Here is a 27,799-nt window from a genome sequence, read left to right as displayed (position 1 = left end):
AATAATAATAATAATAATAATGTGCTGCTTGAGATTGTTAAAAAAATCTGAGGTTTTGGTTGAGTAATTTGCATGCATTCAAAGTGTTGGTATTAGTAATGATCTTCATTTAGTTACTGTTTGTCTTGCTGTTTGGCTTTTTGGTTGTAGTTACATCACATCCCTATTTGTTAATTCTTTTTTTAGTACTTGCAGGCTAAATCAGTTTTGTGTTTTGCCAAATTGAGATTATGTCGTTTGTTTACGTATTAAATTGGTTCTTAATTTTCAGGGCTTCTATTCACAGCTGGCCGCTGTATGTCATCTTTTTTTTCTGCATGAGAATGGATCCAAATATTCAAGATTACAGAGATCCATAAGTAAAAATTGAAGTATCAGTAATTGAAATCTAATTTTCTGTGGTGACATCATGCTCAGGGGAAGTGTTTGAGTATGACCCGGGTCACGTCCTGAACCCTGATCCCACTTTTCTCTCTCACCTCTACACTTTCCTGTTTATCACATCTGTGTACTAATAATATTATAGCAAAATGTATTATTTTCATGCTTTTATAATAATAATAAGTCAGAAAAGCAACAAAGCAAAATGATACAACGGAGTACAAAAGTATGGAGCCTAAAGGGACAAGGTGATAAAAGTGAAATTATATATTAAAAAAAATATTTTTGAAATAAATATGGTGGGCATTTTTTTACATGTCCACTTACGGGCTCCGTACAAAAATGTGAGGTCATATTGATTTTTTTTTTAACTTGAGCCTGGAAATAAACAAATTTTAGAAAAAATGTAAAACAGCATATTAGAAGAACGGATATACGTGTATGCCTTAATAATATGTTTCAAAAAATAAAGGCATATATATACATATATATATCAGATTTTACATGTCTAGGTCATTAATCAAATGCAATCACATTTGTATTATTGACCGAAGGTCAGACAACATGGATCATCAGGTTTTGCAATTTACGTAAGCTCAATTGTTAGTGTCATCAAAGCGAAAGGAGGGCAAACCAAATACCATGGCCCTGTTTAAACCTGGTGTTAAGATGTGCTTTCGTGGATCGCAGCGATTGTGTGTTAGAAATCATGAATAGTGAGAGAACATTGTGCTTGGTACATTTTTCGTCTTCAAATCCCATCTGGCTAGTGCGCTTCCAATAATGTTTACACATCAGGTCAGTAGCGGAGAGGAGACGGTCTTTTTGTGAATGTTGGAACACATGAGCGTTTTACACTGTAAAAGCAATCCGGTCGAATGCGTTTTCAACTCCCTCTGGAAGTGGTTAAAAGTGAACAAGCTCAATACGTTTCAGACACCTGCATTTATTCACTTCCACTTGTGATCCGATCGACCAAAACGCATCTTAGGTATAAACAGGGTCTTAGACTTTTTGAATTTCATGTACATTTTTAACTTTTCACTCAAATTTTTGCTGATGATATAACTTGCAACAAAAAATAGATTAAATAGGAAAAATGCAAAATCAGAGGATGTTCAGTAGTGCTCTCAGACTTTTGGATCCACTGCTGATGCTAAACAAGGATCAAATGCCTCATAATTAGTTTTCTTTGCAAACTCGACGAAGGTCCAACCGCATAAATGCGGAGAAAGCATTCCTGTGGACTGTCCACATGTCCCACACTGGGCGTAACTGTTTTGTTTTGCCTCAGCGTGACATGCTGAAAACATGCGCTCAGGTAAATGGAATGTTATCTGGCTCTCTCTGATAGGAGACCGTCGTCGGGGTGTAGCAGCGCACTTTTATTGTCGGACCTTGAGCGCGGCGCGCTGCTAGTTGGAGCCTCGTAAATGACTCGGGGAATTTATGGAGTGCGCTGAATGAAAGTGTCTGACTCATCGTTGAGCTATGTCCTGTGTTTGCACTCGGCTGTGCGCTTTGTCATTTCGCATTAGACCATGGGTTCTGAGTCTTTGACTTCATAGGTTCGCTAGAGCTTCAAGAGAGAACCTTTCTGCGGTTCTTGTTGTTTTACATCACAAAAGCAGGTGATTGCGCCATTATTCAGTCTGCTCATTCCTAATCATTCTAATGTGGGAATCTCAACAGCATGCTTTGGGATTGGGAGTTTAAGCTTCTGAGTTTCCTTAGATCTCTCGTATTTGAAGATCTCAGATATGCAGGGTTAAGCCTAGAGTTTGATGACATCCATTCAGGCGAGCCATAAATGAGTCTGGAGATTGGAGAATAAAGGGGTGAGAAAAAGATGAGCGTTTCTCACTGCAGCCGTGGTCTTTGTTACGTTGCAGAAGTTTCTTTTCTCCGAGTTAAATTTAGAACAGGCCGGTGGGGGTCTCTCAGCACAGTTTCATTATTCATAACATGAAAAAGGAGCTAGTTCAGTTTCACCCTCTTTGAAAGTCTTGAATCGACAGGGGAAGACAACAGCTTGCTCTCATTTACTGCAGACGACTGTAAGATGATTTGAACGAAACCCTGCTTGCCTATATATGAAATAATAAATGGCTAGAGATGTCTATAATTCCATCCATCCATCCATCCATCCATCCATCCATCCAAATTTAAAGTTGTGAGAAATTGTTGTGCACCATTTGCTTGCAGATGCCATTTGGTTTGACATTTAGTTTCTTATGCAATACATTTATACATTGTGTGTAGCTTAATGTGACTTTTTTTGTGGAAACGGTTTAATCCTTTTAAAATGGTGCACAAATCAGATTTAATGTGGAATGTTCCTGATAATCTGAGGAGCAGACAGAGTTTATTGCGTAACCCTGCTGCTGGACATAACGGCTTTAGAAAACACTCCTCTCAAAGTCTGAAAGTGGAAGTATTAGAAATGGGGAAATATGACATTCCTTTAATGCATGAAAACAATGCCTGGCCTGAACACAAACTTAAATCTTTTGCAGTGGTTGGGAAAACACTTCATTTGTCCACACAATAAGTCTTTTTTTGTTTTTTTTGTTAACAAAATATTACACAAGCTACATTTATGATAAATGATTAAACCACATTTGGTTGACCCATGGTGTTGCGTTGACCCGTTGTTCAGGCTTTAATCAGGTGGTTTGCAAAAAACATTTCACTTTGATAATAATAAGAAATGTTGATTAGAATGATTTTTGAAGGATCACGTGACACTGAAGACTAGATTAATTCAGCCTTGCCAGTCAAAGGAATAAATAACATCTTAAAGTATAATAGAAAACAGTTCTTTAAAACTGTAGTACTATTTCACAAAATAACTGTTTTTACTGTACTTTGATGAAATGCATGCAGGCTTGGTGAGCATAAGAGACCTCTTTCAAAAAATCCTGATTATTCCATATATTTTTACACACTGCTACTGTTTTGGTTTGGTAAGCTTTCAATTGTTTATATAGATCCTCTTTGGAAAAAATATATATAAATAAATGATTTAATAAAAATAATTGATTATTGTTACCTAATGCCTTTGGTTGGTATTCTTATATCAGGTTAGTGATAAACCTCCTGCCCTAGGCTCTTCGAATTTACTCTTAAACCGCAACAAGCTCTTGCTTTTTAATTGATTAGTCTAGATAGCGAGTGCCAGCATTACTCTCCACTGAAGTTCAGCCAGACTACTTTGTTAGGATTAGCGTGCGCCTGCTAATAAAAGTTTTAGCGTCGCTCTTTTCGGCCAAGTGAGTGTCCCTGTTGCTCTGCAGTGATCCAAAGCACTGGGCTTGGAGAGCCACAGCGTGTTGCCTCAGAAACCTCCAGGCGATGGGTCAGCAGGGCCTGTGGAATGCCCGGCTTAGGTTTCCGGCTATTGTGCTCGACCAGCACACTGGAGGTGAATAGCCCGACATTCCTCTGATGCCCCCCTCCCCCCCACACACATGCTCACGCCACGCTCAAACTCTCAGTGAGTGACATCCCATGGAAAATAAGCACGAAGGGTGGAGGTCCAACATCCCGCTGTCTTGTCTCTGATTGGCTGTTGACTGACAGATGGATTCTCTGTTTGATTTTGCAGGCAGACCAAGCCTCTGACTTTTGCTGACTGTATTGGAGATGAGCTGCCTGTGGGATGGGAGGAGGCCCACGACCCCCTCGTTGGAGCCTATTATGTCGACCACAATACCAGTAAGTTGAACAAATTGCAGCCCACCTTATGCATACATAGGAGTAAAGAGTGTCTGTTGTGTGATTTTGTGGGTTTTAGACAGAGGAAATGGCATATTTAATTGGACGTAGGCTAAATGAAAACATGGCTTTGAGGGTTGAAACTCTTGATTCAGTGGGCCTCATTTATTTAACACATTTTTGTGCAGATAATTTGTCGAAACATTTGGACACACCTACTCGTTAATTCTTTATTTTTTGCGTTTTAGAAATATTTGTAATAAATAAAAGTGTTGTTTTAATATAATTTAAATTAATTTGATAAATATTTATTATTTTATATTTTCAGTTTTCAATTGAAGATTTAGTCATTTGATGTGCTTTTGTCATTTTTTTATATTTCTTTAGAGCATTAATTTATTATTTCAGTTTTAGTACCTCAATTAAAATTTTTTTACGGTTTTTCATCCAATATTTATTTTTATTTTAGCTTTACTTCAATTAACAGAATTTTTTTTGTCACAGTTTTAATGTTAATTAACAATAACAGCACTGATGAACAGTTTTTGCTTTTGTGAAAACCATGGTACATTTTCTTTTTTTCATTATTCTTTGATGAATAGAAAGTTCAACAGAACTTTGAAATAGAAATCGTTTGTAAGTTAACAGTATAATTGTCTTTACTGTCAATTTTGATAAATTCAATGCATCCCTGCTGATTAAAAGTATTAACCAGTATTAACAAAGATAGCAACAAAATGTAAGCAGCAAAAAAAAATTTTTTTTCAAAATAAGAAGAAATGTTTCATGAGCAGCAAATCAGCATATTAGAATGATTTCTGAAGGATCATGTGACACTGACTGAAGACTTGAAAAATGATGCTGAAAATTCAGCTTTGCCATCAAAGGAATAAATTACATTTTAAAGTATATTAAAATAGAACAAAGTTCTTTTGATTTGTAATAATATTTCATAAAATGAATTTTTTACAGCGTTTTTGATCAAATAAATGCACCCTTGGTGAGAAGAAGAGACTTCTTTCCAGAACAACAACAACAAAAAAAAAAAGTTGTGTATTTTTCCATTAATTTTCAAGATCTTTCTATCTTCTCTCTGCTTCCCTCAGAGAGCACCCAGTTGGAGGATCCACGGGCCCAGTGGCAGCGGGAGCAGGAGCTCATGTTGCGGGATTATCTGAGCGTGGTTCAGGATGCGTTGAGCGCTCAAAAGGAGATCTACCAGGTGAAAGAACAGCGACTTCACCTGGCCCAGCAGGAATATCGGCAGCTAAATGATGCTTGGAGGGACAAGGCGTCCTCGCAGATCAGCCGTAAGACTTGTGCCTCTATACATGTGTCTGTCACTTTAACAGTCTGTCAAATACTGTTCTTATGAGCCACTTGACAGTGATTCTTGACACAAGTGCAACATGTTTCGAATTATTCTCCTTTCACTACCTCATGAAATTCGTCACTCACTGTAGGTCAACAATGCTAGATATAAACATAAAATGTAAATATTGACATCTTCAGGGCAGTTTCATACTGACTTTCAGGTCTATCTGTTTTATTTTAATCACCATCAGACTAAATTGAATGTGGTTTTTCTTGGGGGAACGCAAAACTTTAGGGAAGTTTAACCTTTAACCTTTTTTTCATCAGCATGTCCCTTTAGGGGCTTTGTACATAGTAGTGTTTTTTTTTATATATATAAAGTAGGGCTGTATAGAGGTTATTTAAAAGGATGGCTAAATAACGGCCAAATAACTCATACATTTATGCAAACCAAAGCACAAACAACATTACAGGGAAAAAAAGTTTTCAGAATTCACAGTGTAGGGTATGTGTACGGTACAACAGCAAAGAGCTTGTTTATATTGTCAAGTTGCGTTACCAAACAGGAATACATTGAGATGCCCCCCCAAAAAAAAACTTAAACCAACCACCTTAACCTGACTGTATATACCTACTACAGTAAACATATTTATTCACACACGTGACAAATCGAAAAAAATATCCTGAATGGGAGTGGAAACAACGTGAATGTGCTGAAATGTGTGTGTGAATAAATACAATGTGTGATCATTGCATCACGAGCGCACATACACGATTTGTTTGCGCATCAATATGACGGACTAATGCGTGGTTGCTCTACAACTCCTGTTCGTCACCTTAATTGTCTTTTACTTGATTACAATCCAAATCCATCAAAACTATACTAGCATCTCGCGCTGTTCAGAAACAATCACAGAGTATGACAGAGCTCATGTTTTAAAGCGAGACACACTGAAAACTGGTCGAGAGTCACAGTTCTCTCTGCCATCTCTGATGTCATCAGCCTGGTTTTCTTTAAATTAATGCTTTTTTGTCCTGAATGCACTATTGGGTAAAAGGTTAGAATCTAAATTTCTGCATACCAGGGTTACAGGTGCTTGCACCATTGTAGATGCTCAGTGTGATAAACTCCCGACTTCCAAGATCATCTAACTGCGTGACATAAACTATGTAATGCTTCACTAATTTCGTTAAATAATCCGTTAAATTATTTTATTTTGTTAAGGATTTTGAATGAATCGCATGTGTTAATGTTGACAGCCCTATGTAAAAGATAATTTCTTTTTTATATTAACGTGTATATTTATGAGGGATACACCGATATAAAAAGTTTGCCCGATACCGATAATTCTTTACATTTGAAAGCCGATGACCGATAAATTGGCCGATAAATCTAAATCCAAATTTTTATATATTTTTTGAGAGCCTCATGATGTCTCATCATTAAAAGCCATGTCCCAAGCAAACAAATATAATGTTCTCATTATAATGTTATGTAGCCGATATGATAGATTTGCGCTGCACGTGTTGCACTTGATTGTATTTCCCTTTTTTGGAGTGATTCCAATTATATTTCAAGCAATTCAAAAACAGCATGGCGAACAGTGCGCATCTGAAGTCTCTCAGCTGAAGGAAACTATCCATTATTTATCTGGTAAATTTTCATATCGGGCCGATAACCATAACATAAAAAATCAATATATATCGTGCAACCCTAATATTTATAAATCTAAATACAGTACTAAGTTATAGTCTGAGGACAGGTGGTTTTAGGGAATAATGCCATAATTTTGATAGTATAAAGAGATAATCAAGAGTTAAGATTGAGATCATTCTAGTTGGGGGACTTGTTTTGTCCCACGTGTCAAGAATCAGTAAACTGTCATAATTAAAACCGTGCATCATCTGTTGAGATAAGACGGCGAGAGCTGCATGCTTAGTTGATGAGGTTACGATCTTGAATAAACTTTAAAATATTTGTGCAGCCCAACCTGCAATGCCTTCACTCTTCAAACATCTTTTGCAAGCAAATTCTTTATTTTTTTAATATACAAAATGGATGCAGATTTATGACAGTCTGTAGCAATATTATAAATCACTATGGAATTCCAGAGCTGTGTCGAGTGGTTTTCCAGATAAGATAAAGCCTTTGAACTCTTATCTTTCCTACAGTAAATTCCAGATCCTCATCAAGCAGTAAATATGACCCTGAAATCCTCAAAGCGGAGATTGTTACAGCAAAAAGCCGGGTAAGAAGCTCTTCCACTTAACATGGCATTTTTTTTTAGCTGTGAATGTTATCTTGTTTATGCAAGACATGAATTGGGTGTAATATTTGCAGCACTCTGTACATCATGGATTTCAGATGTAATGACCGGCAGTGAGATTATATTTAAAGCCAAATGTAAGACGTCTTGTAATTACACAAGTATCTCATTCATTCTCCTGCTCACTTTCTCTCTGTTGCTGTCTTTTGTTCAGGTAAATAAGCTGAAGAGAGATTTGGCCTTTATGAGGCAAGAACTGCTTTATAAGGAGCAAGGCTTTGAGACGTTGAAAGAGTAAGTGTAACCTGACCTCATTGCACGATCACGTTCCAACAACTGATCGCTTTCTTGTTTAAAAGCAGTCTAGTCTGAAAACACCTCGTCTTTGTTCAAGACAAAAATGTATCATCTTATCTTTTGCCACTTTATGAGTGCTTTGGCACTTTATTGTGATGGAGTGAGCTCACTTTTTGTCTTCTCTGTTGTTGTAAAAGTTGATATGATATTATTTTTATTGTTCTTCAAAACATCATGCACCTCAAACCGTCAGTGTGAAGCTATTCATATTTCATTTTGTTATTTTCAAAATCCACTTGATTTTCTCTGCACTACTAGTAATTGATGGATTGAAAGAGCTGGGTATAAATACAGGTTTTCCTGATTCAATTCAATTCAATTTTGATTAATTTGAATATATTCAGGTTAGAATGTCTATTTGATTAAATATAAAAGAAATAGCCCTATCAGCTAATGCTGTAAAATATATAGTGCAGTGTCGTAGACCAGTGGTTCACAACCTGGGGGGCTTAGCAAACCTCCAAGGTGGCAACAGGATGACTTAAATGTAATTCAATAAATAAAATATTAAAAATAATCAAACTCTTAATTAAACTACAAAAAAAAAACTTTTTGTTAAAATTCCATTTGCGTCATTCATTTTGGGAATCGGACCACATGCCGTATGTTTTGATTCATTTGTTCGTGATTCACATTAGACTTGCTTTTGCTTTTGGTTCACTAAAACGAACCGGCTCATGTGAATTTGTGAGTTTTTGAAACGGACTACACAGTTTGCATTGTATATTTATTCTTGCGTGCAGTCCTCGAGGACATTTCAATTGAAAGACTTACCTTGCCTTGGAGTAAAACACTATCTAGTGTATATCTACTGATACACTGTCTTGAGGTTTTAAGAATTGATATTGGGGTCATTTGAATGAAGATCATCATTAATTAGGAGCCAAGTACCGAAGTTGCCGTAGGCACCTATTGTAATAGTTAGTGATATTATTATTATTCCTCTCTGGAAGTCTATGGCAGCCCATAGAACTGTGTGGTAAAAAGTTGTGAAATTTGGCACACAGATAGAGGACAGTCTGAATTTTTGAGTTTTTATCAATCCCTCTAGTGCCACCAACTGTCCAAAGTTGCACTCATATTTATGCAAATAACTTTTGAACCGTAAGGATTAGAAACAAAATTAGTTTCCCCTCTAATTCCTTGGCTCAAGCCGATTCGATTGCACCATATGAAGTCATTTAGCCATTTAGAATAAAAAAAACCCTACTTTTTCAAACTCTTCCGTCGCTCTGATTTTCACAAAAATGTAAACAACATCTTCAGACCATACTGACGAAAAGTTACAGAATTACAGTTCATTCGTTAAACCGTTCTCGAATAATGCTTGAAAGAATTCGACAAAGAGCATGCCAAAATGAATATGAGGCTGTATCTATAAACCTGGTGTGTGTTATGACAACCATAACCTGAGGGTATGTGCACAGTTTTGGCACAGTGCCACCTAGTGGTCAGGAGATATAAAAAATGGCTATATTTGCTTATAGCTTCTGAGGGGTTTAGCCTAAAAATAATCTCAAGAGTGGTCTCTTTAGATTCAGTGTGACATAACGAGTCGAAGGATAACCAATTTTCCCATATCGGCCATTTTTCACATCTGTAAAATGCTATATCTTACAAACGAATTGACATATCGTATGTGCCATCGGCACCATGCCCTGAAGGTACTCAAAACGTTTCAAGACTATGCCACCTTGTGGTCAATTATTATTATTTTTTTTCAGCTTTTGATTAATATCTTTGATTGTTGATGTCAAAGGCTGCCCATGAAACTGTCGTGGCTCAAAAGTATTGTGACCGTTTTACCATGCTGACAGTCCAGTCCAGCACTTAAGGCCCCGATATACTCACAGGAAAGTTCTTTTTCGTTTAGGAATAAAACGAAGTTCGAAACGCGTGTCACGGCGGATGTTCACTAACATTATATCGCTAGTCACTGTGACTAGCGATATAATGTTAGTGAACATCTGACGCCAACCACACTGCTGAGAGTGGCGTTTAGATGAATATGTAAACATATGCTTTCCTCTCAATAACAAAAATAAACATAACAAAATTGAGAAAACAGCAAGCATTTTTTAAAGTAAAGCACGAGAAAAGCCTCTGATCATAGCAACGTGGATATGTTAGCACGAGTTCTGCAATTTGTCACTCTAGTAGTCACGTCACGTTTATTTATTGCACTTTATACAATAGATTTTTTAAAATCAAGCAGCTTTACCGTATTAAACATTAAAAACTGTGGCAGTGTCCCGTTTCATCAGAAGTACAACTTTATTTTCATGTTCGTGTTCATGTTTTCACTCATGAACGTCTGACCTCAACTGACTGAACAGAAGAAATTAACCAGAAAAGATTTCGACGTGAGCCTCCGCGCACACCTACCTATTACGTAATCGCCACGGACCAATGGTAGTACAAAGGTTTTTACCAGATTTCATTTGAAACGAAGTCATATAAGTTCGTTCTTGGATTTCGCTTAAAGTATATCAGTGCCTTTATTGTTACTCAGGTGCTGTTACATTAGCGAGATTTCGGTCAAATTTGCACGGCTTACACAGAAGTCACTTTCAAACCAAGCAGCTTTATAAGTTAGTCTACACATTGATGATGTGTGGCCAACTGGAAACGATTGCGAAATCTATGTTGGGAAATCTTTTGACTTCACATGAAATTCCAGATCGCATGGATTCCTATTTAAGCGTTAGTTAGATTTTGCCCCTGAAAATTAATTGAACCGTGGTAAATGTGACTGTATCTTAAGCATAGTAAAGCACACCTTTTCCACGTTTAATTGGTTAGAGTCCTATGATCCTTGTTTATATTTTCAACTTTTGTTTTATTCCGGGTATGAATACGTCAATATACAATATTCCTCATTTAAATAATTCCCACCCAAGGCTTATGCAAAAAAAAAAAGAAGGCTGTCCTCGTTTATAGTTGTAAACAGCCAACCAATCGGAGCACATTGCACATTTCAGAAGGAGGGGCTTCAGTGAGACTGGAACTAAACTGAGTGGTACAGACAGACTGGGAAGAGAGGTGCTAAAACAATGTAAAATATGTGAAAAATAGTGTGTTTTTTTGAACATTCAAGCATGAAAACCTATTGTAGTAGACCCCGAAAGGAGACTTTTAACATTCCGCTGAAAGATATTTTTCCCTCAGGGCTTTTTTAGGAAGACACTGACATAAAGCTATGGATTGAGCTGGTTTTGTATGTAAAAGGGCGTTGAGATGCTGGGCTTGATTCCTGTTGACTGCTTCCCTCTAGCTCTCTTGCCCAAAGGAATGTGGACTAACCTGTTACTCAGGCCCGCACATGACTTACTGATGACTTGCTTTACATGCCCTCTTCTGCTAAACAGAACCATCCCCCCCCCCCCCCCCACCTCCGTATTCTTGGCTCTACTGGAGCTTGACATTCCAGGAAATCGCAAGCAAAACATTCAACAGAGTCGTATATGAGTATTTCGCCATTAGTGCGGTCTACGAGAACTCATACCATCACATCCTCATAACATACATTTGGGAACAAAACATATGCCAACCATCTTCCAAAATGTGCAATGAGAAATACTAATAACCTGTGGTTCCCAGTAAAATATAGGCTTGATGGTTTAACATTTAAAAATAAAGAAATTAAGACAGCCATAAATATTATAATTCTTCTTCTTCTTATATTTTAAGTACTTGAATATTTTAATTTTACAGTGGAATATTACAATATTAATATTTATTATTTTCTGTAATGTTTTTATTTAGTAGTAGTAGTAATAAGAATAATATTATTAATAATAATAATAATTTTATTCTACAGTTCTTATTATAATAATTTTTTAGTCACTTTGATATATAATCACAAAATTATTTGGCAAAAATGTGAAACCTTTCAAACAAGCACAGCAAACATTTGACAAATAGCATTTTAAAAAAAAATTCAGAAAAATTGCAATTAGACTTTTCCACAAATCTAGCTGGCCTTTACCGATTCCAAAAAATGTTTCACTGATACATTTGATTCTTTCACAGCTCTATTCCGAGTGTGATGATTCAACTAAGTCATAATTTGGATGATTTAAAATTATTTCTAATTGAATGTTTTTTCTTTGTCTTTCACCAGAATTGATCACAAAGTGTCCAGTGCCTCGCATGGCTACAAACTGCATGAAGCCCAGGCCATCCTGAAGGAGGTGAAGACCATTAAAGATGCCATCAGCTCCGGGGAGAAGGAGAAACAGGAGCTCATGCGGGTACAAATCTCTTTCAACCTTAACTGAGTTCTCAGTGCGTTCCCTGAGCATTGACACCCTGAAAGAAGCATTTAAACTAGGGCTGCAACAACTAATCGATAAAATCGATTATAATCGATTATGAAAATCGTTGTCAACGAATGTCATTATCGATTAGTTGGTCTGCTTACGTCACGGGGAGCGTTTACTGGTACGCACACACACGCAAGGTCTCTCTCCCTCAGGCGCTCTGCCGAGCGCGCGCGCTAGCTACACGGTTTGGAGCAGTCTCTTCTGTCTGCATGCGCGCTCTTGCTTGCGCGCTCTAGATTTCGGGAGTTTGAACTAATTCGCGGGCATCAGGGAGCCGCAATCAATATGCGGGAGACTCCCGGGACTTCCGGGATGTCTGTATTTTGTCTCGAGCATCAGGTTGTGCAATCAGTTCGCTCGCAACGTAAGTGATGGATTAAAATAGCGCTACCGCAGAAATAGGTTAAATTAAAACGGTCTTTACAAAGCGAAGCACTAAATATAAAGGCAGTTAATAACAGCAGCAGTAAAATATTGTTTTTTAGTCACTGTACTCAGTGGTTTTCAGCGAATGCTTGTGCACTAATGCATAATTTCTCCTGTCCTTTACTCAAGCCTGTTAGCTTGCTGGTTAACGTTACCTCCATTCCGTTCTCTTTTTATAGCATTTGTCTACTAAGTTTTAATTGTTTTTCAAACGCGATCTACTGCGGCTCTACATTCACACAATTGTTTTCAGTCTTTCTATATTTATTTAATCAATTTATCCTTATATTATATTCTTTTATATATTATATATATAATATATATTATATTCTTTATCCTTATATTCCTTGTATATAATTAATTTTAAATAAAAATTAAATGAATTATATATTTTAGATGTTTTTAGTTTGTTTTTAGTTCAGATATTCACATCTGAACAACATGTCTGTGTAAATTTGTTTTAACAAAAATTGTGTTAAAACATAATATGTTGGATATCATTTTTTTAAAAATAATCATGTTTGTCAACTTGCCATCAGCAATTATCATTAAAAACAATGCAAATATTGATATTAGTAAAACTCAATGTGTGGCTTTTGCACTTTTTAAAGTACACTTTTACACATAAATACCCTGATTTACGGTTTTATTTAGTAATAATAAAAAAAAAAATCTAATTTAATTTCTATCCGATTAATCGATTAATCGAAAAAATAATCGTCCGATTAATCGATTATCAAAATAATCGTTAGTTGCAGCCCTAATTTAAACGTAGCCCAGGTCACGAAAGGACAAATCGTTACACCTTGAGAATGTTCTGGGAACACATTCCTACATACTTTCATCATTAGGACATTGCAGAGAACTGTTTTTGTCTCAGTTCCAGGTGTACATTTACAAATAGTCAAGCCAACGGGATTTCATAATGGCTAAGTACACACTAGAGAAGGAGGCATACCAATCTATTCAAATAAAAACTGCCGTGAAGTGCTCTACTTGCTGCAATATTATTGCTTATCTTATTGTCATAAGCTAATGTGTTTAAGCAGAAAGTAGTGGATAAGTGTGGTGGGGCTTTTCACTGAAGACGACAATCACAAACAAATTATTTTACAGCCATTATTTGCCTCGTACTCGCACAAAAAATGTATTTAAATATTTGACAAAATACAGTTGTGTACTGGCATATAGAAGCTGGACACTCAAACTTTGTGAACCATGCCACTTTTTCACGCTTTTCACAAAAGAATTACTTTCAATGGCAAAAGTGATTTAAAATACTTTGTTACAAAAACCTTTTTATTTCATTTTTATTTTTTTATAAATGTTGTTCTTTTGAACTTTCCATTCATCAACTATTCCTGGATAAAAAAGTATCACGGATCATTTGACAGTGAAGATTGCACTAATGGCTGCTGATTTGAAATTTAGCTTCACCATCACAGGAATAAATTACATTTTAAAATATATTCAAATATAAAACGGTTATTTTAAATTGTAATCCTATTTTATAATATTACAGTTTTTACTGTAGTTTTGATCAAATAATTGCAGCCTCGGTGAGTATAAGATACTTCTTTCAAAAACATCTAAAAAATCATACCTAGCCCAAACTTTTGAATGTTGTATACTACCATACTATCTTTAAAATATAACTTGTTACTGCATTTTTGTCTTTGTTTTCACATGGCAATCACAACAGTCCACTTCATGAAATAAAAAATGTATGTCAGATCATCAAAAACAAAACATGAACATATGTCAAGAATTTAGATGTATGTGAATTTATTATAATTTATTGACCACTTTTTAAAGGCTTTTTTGCCTTCACTAGTTCATTTTATTGGTCCTGTGGTTTGTCATTTTCTTTTAAAAAGTAAAAATTTTCCATGTAGTCTATGAGTTCCTAAAAACTATTCATAATAATTAGCTAAATGTTATTTAAATAGAGTATAGAAGGTGAGCTTGTCTATACAAGTAAATGGGGTTTAGAGAAAAAATGAGCGTGTGGATTATTTGGTTATAATGTTAATTCATGTAATGCGATATGGGTGAATGTTAGGGCCCGTTTGTTTTCACGCTGAGTATTTGCACTAGCATTGCAGAGTGTGAAGTTTCCGTGTTTGCATAATGTTTTGAGAACCCACTGCTTTTGAATGTAGGCCTAAAGAAAATATTTGGTTATATATTTGGTTTGCATCCACTTACCGTAATGTACAAATCTTGTTTAACTGGAGGCTTAAATTTCATCGAGTTTGCCCCGTGTTGTTTATACATTTTTGGACTTGTTAATTGTAGCAACACAAATTTAAAGAAGCCAGTGAAGACAATAGGTTTTGCCTCCCATTGGCAGTGCGTTAAAAATTATAGACTTCCTATTTTGTACATCACCCTTTGGTCCATAGACCCTAATTGTATCTTTTTTTTTTACAGCATAGATGTTGAAATTTCTTCTAAACATCTTTTTAATTGTAAAATTCACACTAAAGTTTGGCGCTGGATTTAAAAAATTTTTTTACATGAAGTCTCACCAAGGCTGCATAAATATGAAATATTAATACAATTTAAATGAACTATTTTATATTTTTATATATTGTAAATCATTTTAAAGCCTGTTCAGTAGATAATAAATAGTTTATGTTTTCAAACTTGAACTAAATACAATTTATTTCAGTGTACATTTAATTTGCTATTATAAAACTGTATTTAATCATATACTATGGGGCCCAAAAGTCTGGGACAGACCACCTACTAAAAATGTTTCTATTTAACATTTTGTGCATTTTCTGATTTATATATATATATAAAAGTCAGAAAATGCACAAAATGTTAAATAGAAACATTTTTAGTAGGTGGTCTGTCCCAGACTTTTGGGCCCCATTGTATACGATTAAATACAGTTTTATAATATATATATATATATATATATATATATATATATATATTTTTTTTTTTTTTTTTTTAATAATTAAGATTTTTTAATGTTTTTGAAAGAAGTCTCTTATGGTCACGAAGCCAGCATTTATTTGATCAAGATACAGTAAAAACAGTAATATTGTGAAATACAATTATAATTTAAGTGAACTGTGTAGCAATGTTCAGGGAAGAAGGAGGCGGGAACTGGCGAACATTCTTTATTAAAATAAAACAAACCAAAATAAAATACCGCCAGCAGCCCTTCGCGGACGACTACTGGCTTACCTAAGATAAACATAACGGCCAGCAGCCGCTCATGGACGACTGCTGGCTAAAATAAAACACAAATACAAAAAACAAAACTCAAATAAAATACTGTTCTGTTCCTCTCTCGATCATCAACGTCGTCGCTCCTCCTTTATGCTTCCGCTCCTCCGTGAGAGATGCGAGACCGGTGTGCTACACAGGTGTTGCTCTTTAGCAATCGCACCACCGGCCTCGCGCCGTTCTCTCACGTCCCTCGGCCGTCCTGTTCGCCACTTACCCCCATCGCCCCTCACAGGCCGGGGGGTACCCACGAGCCTGTGCCTACTCCCCCCCCGGCGGCGGCGATCCCTGGGGGGTATGGACCGACAAGCCGAGGGAAACGGAGACGGAAGCATGAGGAGCGACAAATCGAGAGAGGGAAAAAAAATTGGTCCGGTTCCCACAACGCGCTGCCATCTGGTCCTCCACCAGCTGGGCGATCTTCTCCGCGGTGCCTGGCGGTGACGCTGGGTAGCCCTCGGTGGACGGCTCGACGCTCCTCCGCCGCCCGGTGGACAGCGACGGCTCCTCGGGTGCCTTGGGCAGACGGTAGGAGTCCCCCGCTCCCTGCTCCTCCCCTTCATTGGTGGACGGCAGCAGGCTCCGGCCCACGGCGAGCGGCGGGGACTCCTCCTCTCCCTCCTGGATGGCAGCCACCCCTCCAATACCCAGGCTGCTGGCAGCGAGCTCGACCGTCCCACCGGAAACTCACTCCAGCGCACCGCCTCGAGCGTCCATGGCCGCGAGTCCCCCGCTCCCTGCTCCTCCCCTTCTGGCGGATGGCAGCAGGCTCCGGCCCACGGTGAGCGGCGGCGACTCGCACACCATGCTCGATGGCACCGCGGATTCCCCACAGCGGCGGGGACTCTCTGACAGCGCGTTCCTCCCTCTTCCCGGGTTTCGAAACCAGTGTAGCAATGTTCAGGGAAGAAGGAGGCGGGAACCGGCGAACATTCAAATAAACTTTATTAAAATAAAACAAACCAAACTAAAATACCGCCAGCAGCCCCTCGCGGACGACTGCTGGCTTACCTAAAATAAACATAACGGCCAGCAGCCGCTCGTGGACGACTGCTGGCTAAAATAAAACACAAATACAAAAAACAAAACTCAACTAAAATACCGGCCTGTTCCTCTCTCGATCATCAACGTCGTCGCTCCTCCTTTATGCTTCCGCTCCTCCGTGAGAGATCATTAGCAATCGCACAACCGGCCTCGCGCCGTTCTCTCACGTCCCTCGGCCGTCCTGTTCGCCACAAACTCTTTTCTATATTAATATATTTTAAAATGTAATTTATTCCTGGGATTTCAAAGCTGAAATTTCAGCATCATTACTCCAGTCTTCAGTGTCACATGATTCTTCAGAAGTGTCACATGTTCTTCTTTACATTTGTGTGAAAAGCGTAACACAGTTTTTTTTTTTTCAGGATTCTTTGATGATTAGAAAGTTCAAAAGAACAGCATTTATTTGAAATAGAGTTATTGGGAACAATGAAGGTATTAATTTCTTAAAAATGACCCCACACTTTTCAATGGTAGAGTGCGTTTGGCAGATGGTGTCTTCCCAAACGTCACAGTAGAATATGAAGTGTTTAAACAGCTTTTCTGCTGTCAGTGAGCCCAAGGTGACCCCTTTTTCCTTGAGTATTATTCCCTCTTGTTTAGTCATTTTTTATTTATATATGTCCAGCTATTCCTCACACTGTTCGACAAGCATATGGAGAGGCGGGCAATGCTAAATAATGCATACCCCCCACTGCAGCTGGCAGACCTCTTCCGTCATGAGTGTGTTCGCCCGTAACATACTCACACATAGCTTTGTGTTTCTTTCTTGCAAATAACCTCTCCTCCCTGTAGACTGACTGCCTCTTTACTCGTCACTTAATAATCACACAGGTAACTTCAGTTCTGCTTAAGCCCATTTCGGCAGTTGGCATCTCAGAAATGTTCTAAATGTTCTGTCTGCAATGAATATATGTGAGAGAACGGTAAATGGAGGTCAAAGAGTTTCTGACCTCACAATGTTGCTCAAAGGGACAAAATCACACGCTGACATCTGGTAATTGTGTTTTTCTTTTAGAAACTGGCTGTGCTGAAGGATGATTTCCAGTTAGATTATGGCTCTCAGTCTGACCTGTGGGCCAGCAATCCGTCCCTGGCCAACTCAAACCTCTCTCTGCCCCGTGTCTACTCGGACGCCGAGTCTCAAACAGACATCCCTGCTGAGGTGAGAGACGGCCTTCAGTGCTGGGTTTTGCATGCTTGTGAATGATGAATCATTTTGGTGTCTTAGTGGTTTCACAATGTGTAAGTCATTTGTAGAATAAAATGTTTTGTATATTAGCAGAGAAGTTTTTTTTTTATGTTTTATTGTGACTCTTTTTTTAATTAGTTTGTATCAAGTTCAAATAAACTGGCTGAAAAGGTACGACTGAGCCTGAAATATGAGGAGGCGAAAAGAAGGTATCTGTTTTTCTTCAAAATCTTCTTCTAAACTATTAGTTTGTAGCAAGTGGTCAATACAGTTTTTTTAATCAGTAATGCCAATATTTAAATGACTATGTATGCATGTGTGTGTTTGTTTATATGATACTATATATATATATATATATATATATATATACTGTTGTTCAAAAACTTTGGATTGGTACTGTTTTTTAAATGCTTTTAAAAGAAGTCTCTTTTAAGAAAAGAAGTTGTTTCCACACTGAAAATCTGTGATCCTAAATGTAATTTAAGTCTGGAAATAAACTGTACGTTTTAGAAAATTTTAAAACAAAGAAACAATAATGACATAAATATATACAAAAATGTAATTTCTTAGACACGTCAATTATAAAAATATAATATATATATATATATATATATATATATATATATACACACAAACTTATATACAGTATTTATATATATATATATATATATATATATACAAACTTATATACAGTATTTATATATATATACATATATATATATATATATATTTTTTTTTTTTGTGTTTTTTTTGTTGTTGTTGTAATATTAGTAGTGGTTTCAGACTTTTGGCCCCATTGTATAGCAAACGAAATGCACACTGAATTCTTTTTTTACTATTTTTGAAAACAAAATTTCGTCTATTAATAAGGCTGTAAATGGATTTTGAAATCAGCCTGTCTGATTTCTCTCTATAGTTGCATGTTTAACTTTCTTTACATTCTTTCCTTACTTTGCTGCTAAGGATTGCAAATATTGAGGTCCAGATTGCTAAACTGGATAGCGAGGCATGGCCGGGCCTGCTGGACCCGGAGAGAGACCGCTTAATCCTCATCAACGAGAAGGAAGAGCTGCTAAAGGAACTGCAGTATGTAACGCCGCGCAAGCGCGCGCCCAGCGAGGCAGAGAAGATCGAATCTGAAAAGAAACGACTCGAGAAGGACTTGCAAGCTGCACGGGACAACCAGAGCAAAGCACTGACCGAGAGGTGAGATGGTTAACTGGGCCAGTAGAGCTCCGTGTATTTGGTTCCGGTGGTGTATTTCTTTGGTTACACGACGGCACCACAGACTGAGAACATTTTAAGTTCATGCAGGAATGAAGGCCTTCCTACTATCTAGAAAGTCCTGGAAATTGATTCTCTATTTTCTATTGAAAAGAAATCTATATTTTTTTCTCTTTATGCCTCATTTTTTCGGTTATAAATAAATAAAATCCTTATCCAGCCATTGCAAATGATTGTAACTGTCATGGAAAATTCCTTGAAAAATCATGGAAATTATTGGTCAGAAAGTGTGGGTATGAGGATTAAGGCTGGGACGGTTACCGCATTACCGTGGTCACGTGACTCCAACCGCGGGTCTGAGCTCGTCACCGTCATCACCGCAAAAAACAAAACAAAAAACATTGGTCTGCACATCTGCACGTTGTGTCTAATGACATGGATTCATTGATTCTAATGACATTGGCCCTCATTTATCAAAAGTGCGTACACCAAATTTCCAGCGTACACTTGGCCTACACCCAAAACCACGGTGACTTTGATATTTATCAATATGGACGTTGGCGTAAGGCACGCTCAAATCCTACGCCAGGTCAGGAGGTGGTGTACATGTACGCACGTTTTGAGTTAGTGCGGAAATGCGCAGAAAAACAATTCCTAACACCACAAAACGCACTGACAAACTAAAAGATATGAGGAGCTCTTTTCCAAAATGCGATAAACGCCATTTTTAAAAATAAATTTGTATTTTATTTCTATTAATAAACTAGTGTTGTGTCTGCAAAGATGAAATTGATGATCACCATCTCCGTAGTGAACGCGCCATAGAGAGAGTAGCCTATTTCTTCTTAGCCTATGTTCAATTTTCATAATCAACATAGATGGGGGAAAAATAACATTATTATGTTTTAACAAATATGAAACTAAATGCACTTAGTTAATGGCTACAACACGTAGCCTAATAGTAGGCCTGAATATTGTTATCATTACTTTTTTCAAGTTCGGCACGAATTACTATTAGCCTAAATGTGTTACTAAATGATTTGAATGTATTTTTAACATTGTTGTATTTAAGGACTGTATTTGTGTGTTATTTTTAAATTATTTGTTTTATGTGGTGGACAATATTGGAACGTGACATTGGAAATATTTATTTTATTTTTACTATTTTATTTATTTTACTATTTATTTTGTTTGGCTTTTATTTATTTCATGCAGTTGCACTTATTTAATTTATATTCATTTATAGTATGAGTCCCTGATTATATGTTGCATGTTCTCTTCTTGCTGTTTTTGTTGTTGTTTTTTAAGACAAAAAATGGATGGATTTATAGCGTTTTGAAAAAAAAATACAATTAACTTTGAATTTATCATCAACAATATTGTTGTTTGATTTAATAATAATTTTTCATGATGGTGATGGCCGTCTTCCGTATGTCCGTGGCGTAAAATGAGGGTGTGGGGGAGGCGGATACTTGAATATATAGGGGCGTGTTATTCTAATGACGATCGTTTTCAGCCGTGGCATTTATCAAGGGCAGGTATTGCGTACACCCGGATTTCAAAGGTACGCACAGCTTCATAAATCAGGCGGTGAGAGGAGTGTAAGCATAATCTTACGCCAACATATACGCCCGTTTCTACGCAAGAATGATAAATGAGGGCCATTGTGTCTTGCGTGGATTTAAGGTTTTCTAAACAAAACTTATCAAAAGATGGAGCAAATCCGATCTTTCGCGATGTTCCATGACACAATAACATTCCATTTGTATTAGAGATGCGTGGATGGGCTATTATTTCATCCGCAACCACATCACAAAACTCATCATCTGTCCGCACCAACGTTTTTTGATCAATTTTCGAAACCGGATCCACGGCGCTGACTGTTTTAAGGTCTATTAGCGATGCAAGGCGCTGCTGCCGTGAGACTAGAAAGCTCTTGGCTGTTCTAGAAAGCAGACTGATCCAATGCAGCAAAGATATTTAAAGGCTCAAGTCCCTAGTGTAGTCTATTGACTATGTTGTATCCCCAGAATATCAGCAGTGAACTCATTCTCTGTTCGGCGCACAGGGATAAAAATAAATAAATAAATAGCCTATAACGCACATCAGCAAACCTTACCTTACCTGACTAGGCTACTGTAGCCTAAAATGTAATCATTTCGTTTTGAATTTTGTTTAAAAGTTGACATTAAGCTTCCTATTTATTTCTCATGCCTGTGAGGCAAGTTCATTTATGAGAGGAGCTCCAGTTCACGCGCAAGAGATCGCGCCCGCGCCTCCACGTCCTCCTGATTGCTATATTTGCTTCTTATTTATTAATTCAAGGTAATTAGTTAATGAAACAGTGATTAAAATTAAGATACAATTTATACAAAATGAAATTTAATTTAAAGAAAGGCTTTCTACAAAACAATACTTAATAAAGTGGTCAAAATCATGTCTGACCCATCTTATGATCCTATCTCACTCATGCTGTTCACTTTTCATATAATCGACATAAATCAAATGAAAAATAACATTATATTATCTAAACATAAATATGGAATATAATTTTTGTAATTAAGACATGTTGGAAAAGGTGTTCATCTTTCATTTCCAATGTGAACATCACAATGTATTCTCCTGAAAATGATTAATTCAATGCCAATGTATCTGAGAATATTCTTAAATAAGGAAATCTATTTCGTGATTGGTTCATGCCAAATTACTGCTTGATGAAAATTTGACTATTTCAAATTGTGCTCGTTTTTTCGGATGTAGGTGACAATAATTAACAAAGTCTCTCTAGCAAAAACGACTTCTGGTGTGTGCGCGGAAGTGCGTGTGTGTGTGTGGGGGGGGGGGGTTGTATTTAAAGCGTATTTTTTTATTTGTATTTAAAGCAGTTTACCGCTATTCCGCGGGAATATCTTGTTTTTCAACCGAGGTTAGAAAAAATCCATACTGCCCCTGCCCTAATGAGGATCGACCTTTGCAGAATTCGAAAATTTTTGTGCCTGATCTTTAGTTCTTTAATCACTAGGCTACACAATCCACTTAATATACTGCAGGAATGCACATCTGACCCAAGGTTTTTCCCTTTCCCTGACAGCATGTTAGAGCAGTTCACCTCAAAAATCTATTCTAGCGTGAATGATAAAGGCTTCATTATTGTGGAAACACACAAAACCAACTCTGAAAGCCTCTTTTAGACTTAAAAATGTTGACTGAAAGTTTGATTTACAGACGCCTCACTCGCAAAGATATTTGGCATTAAGCAAAACGAGCAGCACAGCAGTCACTTTGTCCATTTAATTCGCTGCATGTCCCATTCATTATAATGGCGCACTTTGGTTTTGTAAATCAAGGCCTAAAATGGCAGAAATTGAACGTCATTTATGCAAATGGTTCATAAAAGTCTATTAGTTTACTGCTTGTGGTTTGTAGCAACTCTTGCACTGTGCCCTGTTTACACCTGGTATTAAGACGTTTAAGAAGTCAAGACGGTACAGACAGAAGGCTGTTATAATTTCACGTCATCTTAGCTGAGCATTCGAATGCACAAATACTTTCATAATAACATAAGCCAACTTGGCTGCTTTGTTTATGGTTTGTATGTCAGCAGACCTAGTTTCGCTTTCCCTTTTTGAATGACGAAAACAGAATATTGATACTTGCTGATAGACAGATATTTACTTTGACGCAGGAGTAGATGCTAGTTGCACATGCTAGTTGACAGTCGCCTTTAGCCCTTTTGGTTTGTTCAAGCGCAGTTTTTTTTGGCCGAGTCAAAAACACAGTGAGCTTTCGTCGGCGCTAGTTCTTTGACATCGGCTTGGTGTGTCCCAGGCTTAAGACCCCGTTTACACTTGTATTTAGTAACGCCCACTAGTGATAAGATCCACCAAAATGCATCTTAACACCAGGTTTAAACAGGGCCTTAGAAGAACCACCTGCATTTTCAGATCAAGTTGCTTAGGTGAGAATCGATTTTTTGCGTGATTCACTCACTATCTTTCATTCTCTCTTTCTGTTGGTCTTATTTTCACTCGTTCTCTCAGTTATTTGAACAGGGTCCTTGTTCTCTACTCTAGATACTGTATCCTCGTTTAGTTTGGCGTCTGCACTCTTCTTGTAACCTGAGCTGCACAAACGCTGGATCTAGGTTATACACAATAGATGCCTTCTTCATGCGCTGCTGTTGAATAACAGACCAACATCATTTTATCAAAAGAACCACAGAAAGACTATTTATACATTAAGAAAATGAATGGGGTTGATTTAAAATTGTCTTACATTTCTTCTTATTTTCTAAATTATTAATATATATACACACACTATAGTACTGAGTCACCAAGTTCTCTGTGTTGCTTTGCTCAGGTTGAGGCTGCACTATAGGAGAAACAAACTAGTGAAGGAGCTGGAGGAGACAGTCAGGTTGGCATCTTCCCTGCACACCCAGCTGAAAAGGTATCGTCCAAGCCTCACATTTATATAAAATGGACAATGCAAATAACACTCATAATATGGACAACATATAATATTTACTTTTTCTCCCTGTTGTCTAATTTGGATTCACCTATGGTAATCGATTGTGGCCTATACTGATAAACTGATAATTATAGTCACATTACTGTTAATGCCAATAACCCATAAATGTTGGTTATTAACATTAAATTGAAAAAGTATTAAAAGTCTATAGTATATACTATAAAAAGTCACATCAATCATTTTACATGCCACAAGTGAAATTATAATTCTATATATAAAATGACATATTTATAATGTACAATATGAAAAATCTATATTTATTTTAAGATATGTCAAACATTTAAGTGTTATGAAATTATTAGTTCTTTTAAGGATAACTTTAAAGGTTGAGTTCAATCAAAAATGAAATAAATTGACCTACTTTCATGTCTTTCTAAACCCAGAGACTTTTGTTCATCTTTGGAACATGAATGAAGAAATGTTTCATATTCTCGTCAAATTATTATTTATATTATTATTATTTACAAACAAGTAATTTTTTTCTATCCATCAGAAGTCCATTTTTCAAGCTTCCAAAAGTACTAAAACACATTGTAAAAATAATCCATAGGTATCAAGTCGCTTTATATGATGAAGCAGGCTTTTAATTTAGGCTATTTTAATCTCCGCACATGTATCACATCAAATATGATAAACAAGCTCAAACGTAGAAATTAAAACCAATTCAGTTTGACCAATGAGGTTTCTTATCGCACATAAAGCATGCAAGGTTGATGGTGACAGAATTTTTATTTTTGGTTGAAATATCTTTTTTAGTGTGGATTAAATATTCCCCAAAGAATATCTTAATGTAAAAATACAATAAATTGACCAATAACAAATATGATACTGATATATTGTGCATCCCTAGACAATTTAAAACACATTTTATTGGTGGGAAAGTTATAATAAAAGGCAAAAATTTAACTTGTAAATGTAACTCATTTATTAGGCAGTTTTGGATATTAGCAGTAAGAGGAACCTGCATATCATAAGAACTTTTCGTCACTGTATATGATGTAATGACTTTGCAATACTATATTATGATGTAATGACTTTGCAATAAGAATGCTCAGAATATCAGAGAATATACTTTTGAAGTTATAAAACTATGCAACCAAGCACTCTTGTTAACTTTAACAATAGCTTTGCCCTTACTTTTTATTATGACTAATGCCTTATTCATCCTCTGCTTCTAGTTGAGGCACATCAAAGGCATGTTGAATGAAGGAACAGTCCCTTGTTTGTTTCACTAGTGAGCTTGCTACACCTTAATTAGCATGTTTGCTTTAAAGCAGAATGCATTTGATGTCAAGATTTTGAAATGGAGTAGAGTGAGACGATATTGGGGGGAGGGGGAAGAAGCCTGAACCTGAGCTGCTTTCCGATTAACTTTCCTTCTCTCCTTCTGTCTCTTTCCTTTGACGTCAAAACTCCAGTCTGTCTGCCAGCACGCTGTCATGTTCCTCAGGCAGCAGCCGTGGATCGCTGACTTCCAGCCGAGGATCCCTGGCCACCTCCAGCTTGGGCTCCACGTCCTCTCTCAGCTTTACAGACATCTACCTGGAGCAGCCCGAACTGGGCGACCCTGACTTCCAGAACAAACTGGACTCTATTTTGCAGGAGGGAAGCGCCTCTGGTTACAGGCCTTCCAGTTCAATCACCACCATCCATGAGAATGAGGTCTCATCCTCCTCCGGGCAGGTGGGCGGTGGGCCGGGGGTGGCCCAGAGAACACAAGTGCTGAGGCTTTCGGAGACCCCTCACTCCATGAGCTCCCTGTCCCCGCGTTCATCGCTGTCTTCCCTCTCTCCTCCTTGCTCGCCCCTTGTTACTGATGCTTCCTTCCTGTCAGGAGAGGCCTTTTCTGGCCCGACCTCACAGTTGGATTTAGACCTGCAAACAAGGCTGATGGAGCTCCGGCTAGAAGAGGACCAGCAGCAGGGGCAGCTGGCTTACCGTGATAACAAACAAGACAGCGTTATGGCCCCAGTAGAGTCTTCGAAAGGTACATTGCTCAAAATGTTTTATTGCTTATCAAAATCATGTGTCATGTGATCTACCAAATCAAAGTCATGTGGTGCGAACAACAGCCTGCAGACCCTCATGACTGTGTGTCAAGGTGAATAAGTCTTAAAATATCAGATCATTTGACCTTTTTATGAAAAGGCAAGGTTCGTTCAGGTTGTAAAATGTGAAGCGGAGCGATGCATTTTTGTAAGAAAAATATCCATGTTTACAATTTTATCAACTGTAATCACTGGCTTCCGGTAGAGGCCGTATGTGAGTCTAGTTCTGGTGGAAGAGTGACCTCTGACCCGACGCAGGATGTAGGAGTAGCGTAAGCTTTGACGCATCTCGCGGTTCAAACAAATGGGGCTGGGCAACAAACTCGAGCTCTTCCCACATTTCTTTTTAAAAACTCTCGTTTTCGACTTCTAATTCTTGACCGGTGTTTTGTTTTGCTCGATCCTCTGCGCTTCCGCGTTCGTCAATATGGCATGCGTCAGGTCAGAGGTCACTCTTCGGCCAGTACCAGACTCACGTACGGCCGTTACCGAAAGCCAGTGATTATTGTTTATAAAGTTATAAATACGGATTTTTCTTACAAAACTGCATCACTTCGCTTCAGAAGGCCTTTATTAACCCCCTGAAGTCGTATGGATTACTTTTATGATGGATGGATGCGCTTTTTTGGGCTTCAAAATCTGAGTTATTATTCACTCCCATTATAAAACTTGGAAGAGCCAGGATATTTTTTCATTTAACTCCGATTGTGTTTGGATGAAAGAAGAAAGTCATATACACATATGGCTTGAGGATGAGTAAATTATGAGATCATTTACATTTTTGGGTGAACTCACCCTTTAATAGACTTTGTCCAGAGTGACGCAGTGTCACATTTCTAAAACTTCTCTGTGTTATGGACATCGTCAGATTTGATACCGTCATTGATTACCGGAGTTCGAATACGGTTGTTATTTCAGCTGTTCGTTTAAATGTATTCAAGCAGCTATTTTAAACTGCTGAATGAACAAAACTTTTTAAGACCCACACCTAAATACCGACAACAGCTAATTTATCAAATAATCGTTAGATCTATCGGCTAATCTGGAAAAATTGATAGATTCATTGTTTATTAATATTTGAATATAACATTGAAAGATTAATGGTTCTGGTTATTGTTTATTGGTAAGATAACTAAAGGATCAATCGACAAATCAGAAATAATCAATAGATTACTTGTTAAAAGTCATTGTTAGATGAATCGACTAACTATAGGGGGGATTGCTAGATTAATCCGTATTAAAATAATGGTAAGTTGCAAATTTATACTTTTCTTGAAAATGGTATAATTTTTTTTCTAAAACCACAAGAAACCAACACGAATACAAAGAGTATGTCTAAGTAGAACTGCAAGATTTTTCCTTTTCCTTCATCATGGACACACACTTCATTTGTCACTGGCCACCCAGAATTCCATCTGAAACTAGAGAAACCCTCTGAACGTCTGGTACGTTAGGGTAGATTTTCAGCTCACTCCCAACTCGTCCAGCAGGTGAACTCACTCGATCTCAGGAACCTAAAACCTTTCCAGAGTGACACATTCTCACATTTCTACTCGCCCTTTTTCTGTGCTTGAAGATTCTGTTACGCAAACGAGGGTGTCCGCGCCTGGATCGAAGAAGGCGGGAGTAACATCGGCAGTTTCTGACGAATCGGTTGCAGGCGACAGTGGGGTGTACGAGCCCTCAGAGAAAAGGTAGGCCACTAGAGATTTATTTTAAGTGATGTTTTTCTCA

The 27,799-nt window shown here is 37.4% G+C and overlaps 1 protein-coding gene across 1 annotated transcript in view; it reads left to right on the top strand.

The window, feature by feature from the left end:
- Nucleotides 1-27,799, top strand: part of wwc1 (WW and C2 domain containing 1) — a 42,259-nt gene that overhangs the window by 3,284 nt on the left and 11,176 nt on the right. Inside the window, exons 2-12 of the mRNA XM_077196717.1 lie at nt 3,989-4,098; nt 5,205-5,408; nt 7,585-7,661; nt 7,894-7,973; nt 12,160-12,289; nt 18,090-18,236; nt 18,402-18,472; nt 19,227-19,469; nt 23,847-23,936; nt 25,436-26,004; nt 27,642-27,759. Coding sequence (XP_077052832.1) covers nt 3,989-4,098; nt 5,205-5,408; nt 7,585-7,661; nt 7,894-7,973; nt 12,160-12,289; nt 18,090-18,236; nt 18,402-18,472; nt 19,227-19,469; nt 23,847-23,936; nt 25,436-26,004; nt 27,642-27,759 — 1,839 coding nt within the window. The remainder of the gene's footprint in view (nt 1-3,988; nt 4,099-5,204; nt 5,409-7,584; nt 7,662-7,893; nt 7,974-12,159; nt 12,290-18,089; nt 18,237-18,401; nt 18,473-19,226; nt 19,470-23,846; nt 23,937-25,435; nt 26,005-27,641; nt 27,760-27,799) is intronic.

Source organism: Siphateles boraxobius, unplaced genomic scaffold (genome assembly GCF_051911475.1).
Source record: "Siphateles boraxobius isolate OS27281-9 unplaced genomic scaffold, OSU_SipBor_1 11, whole genome shotgun sequence".
In the NCBI taxonomy this organism is placed as follows: Eukaryota; Metazoa; Chordata; class Actinopteri; order Cypriniformes; family Leuciscidae; genus Siphateles; species Siphateles boraxobius.
Note: the sequence above shows the minus strand (reverse complement) of the source record. Positions and strands in the feature narration are given on the sequence as shown.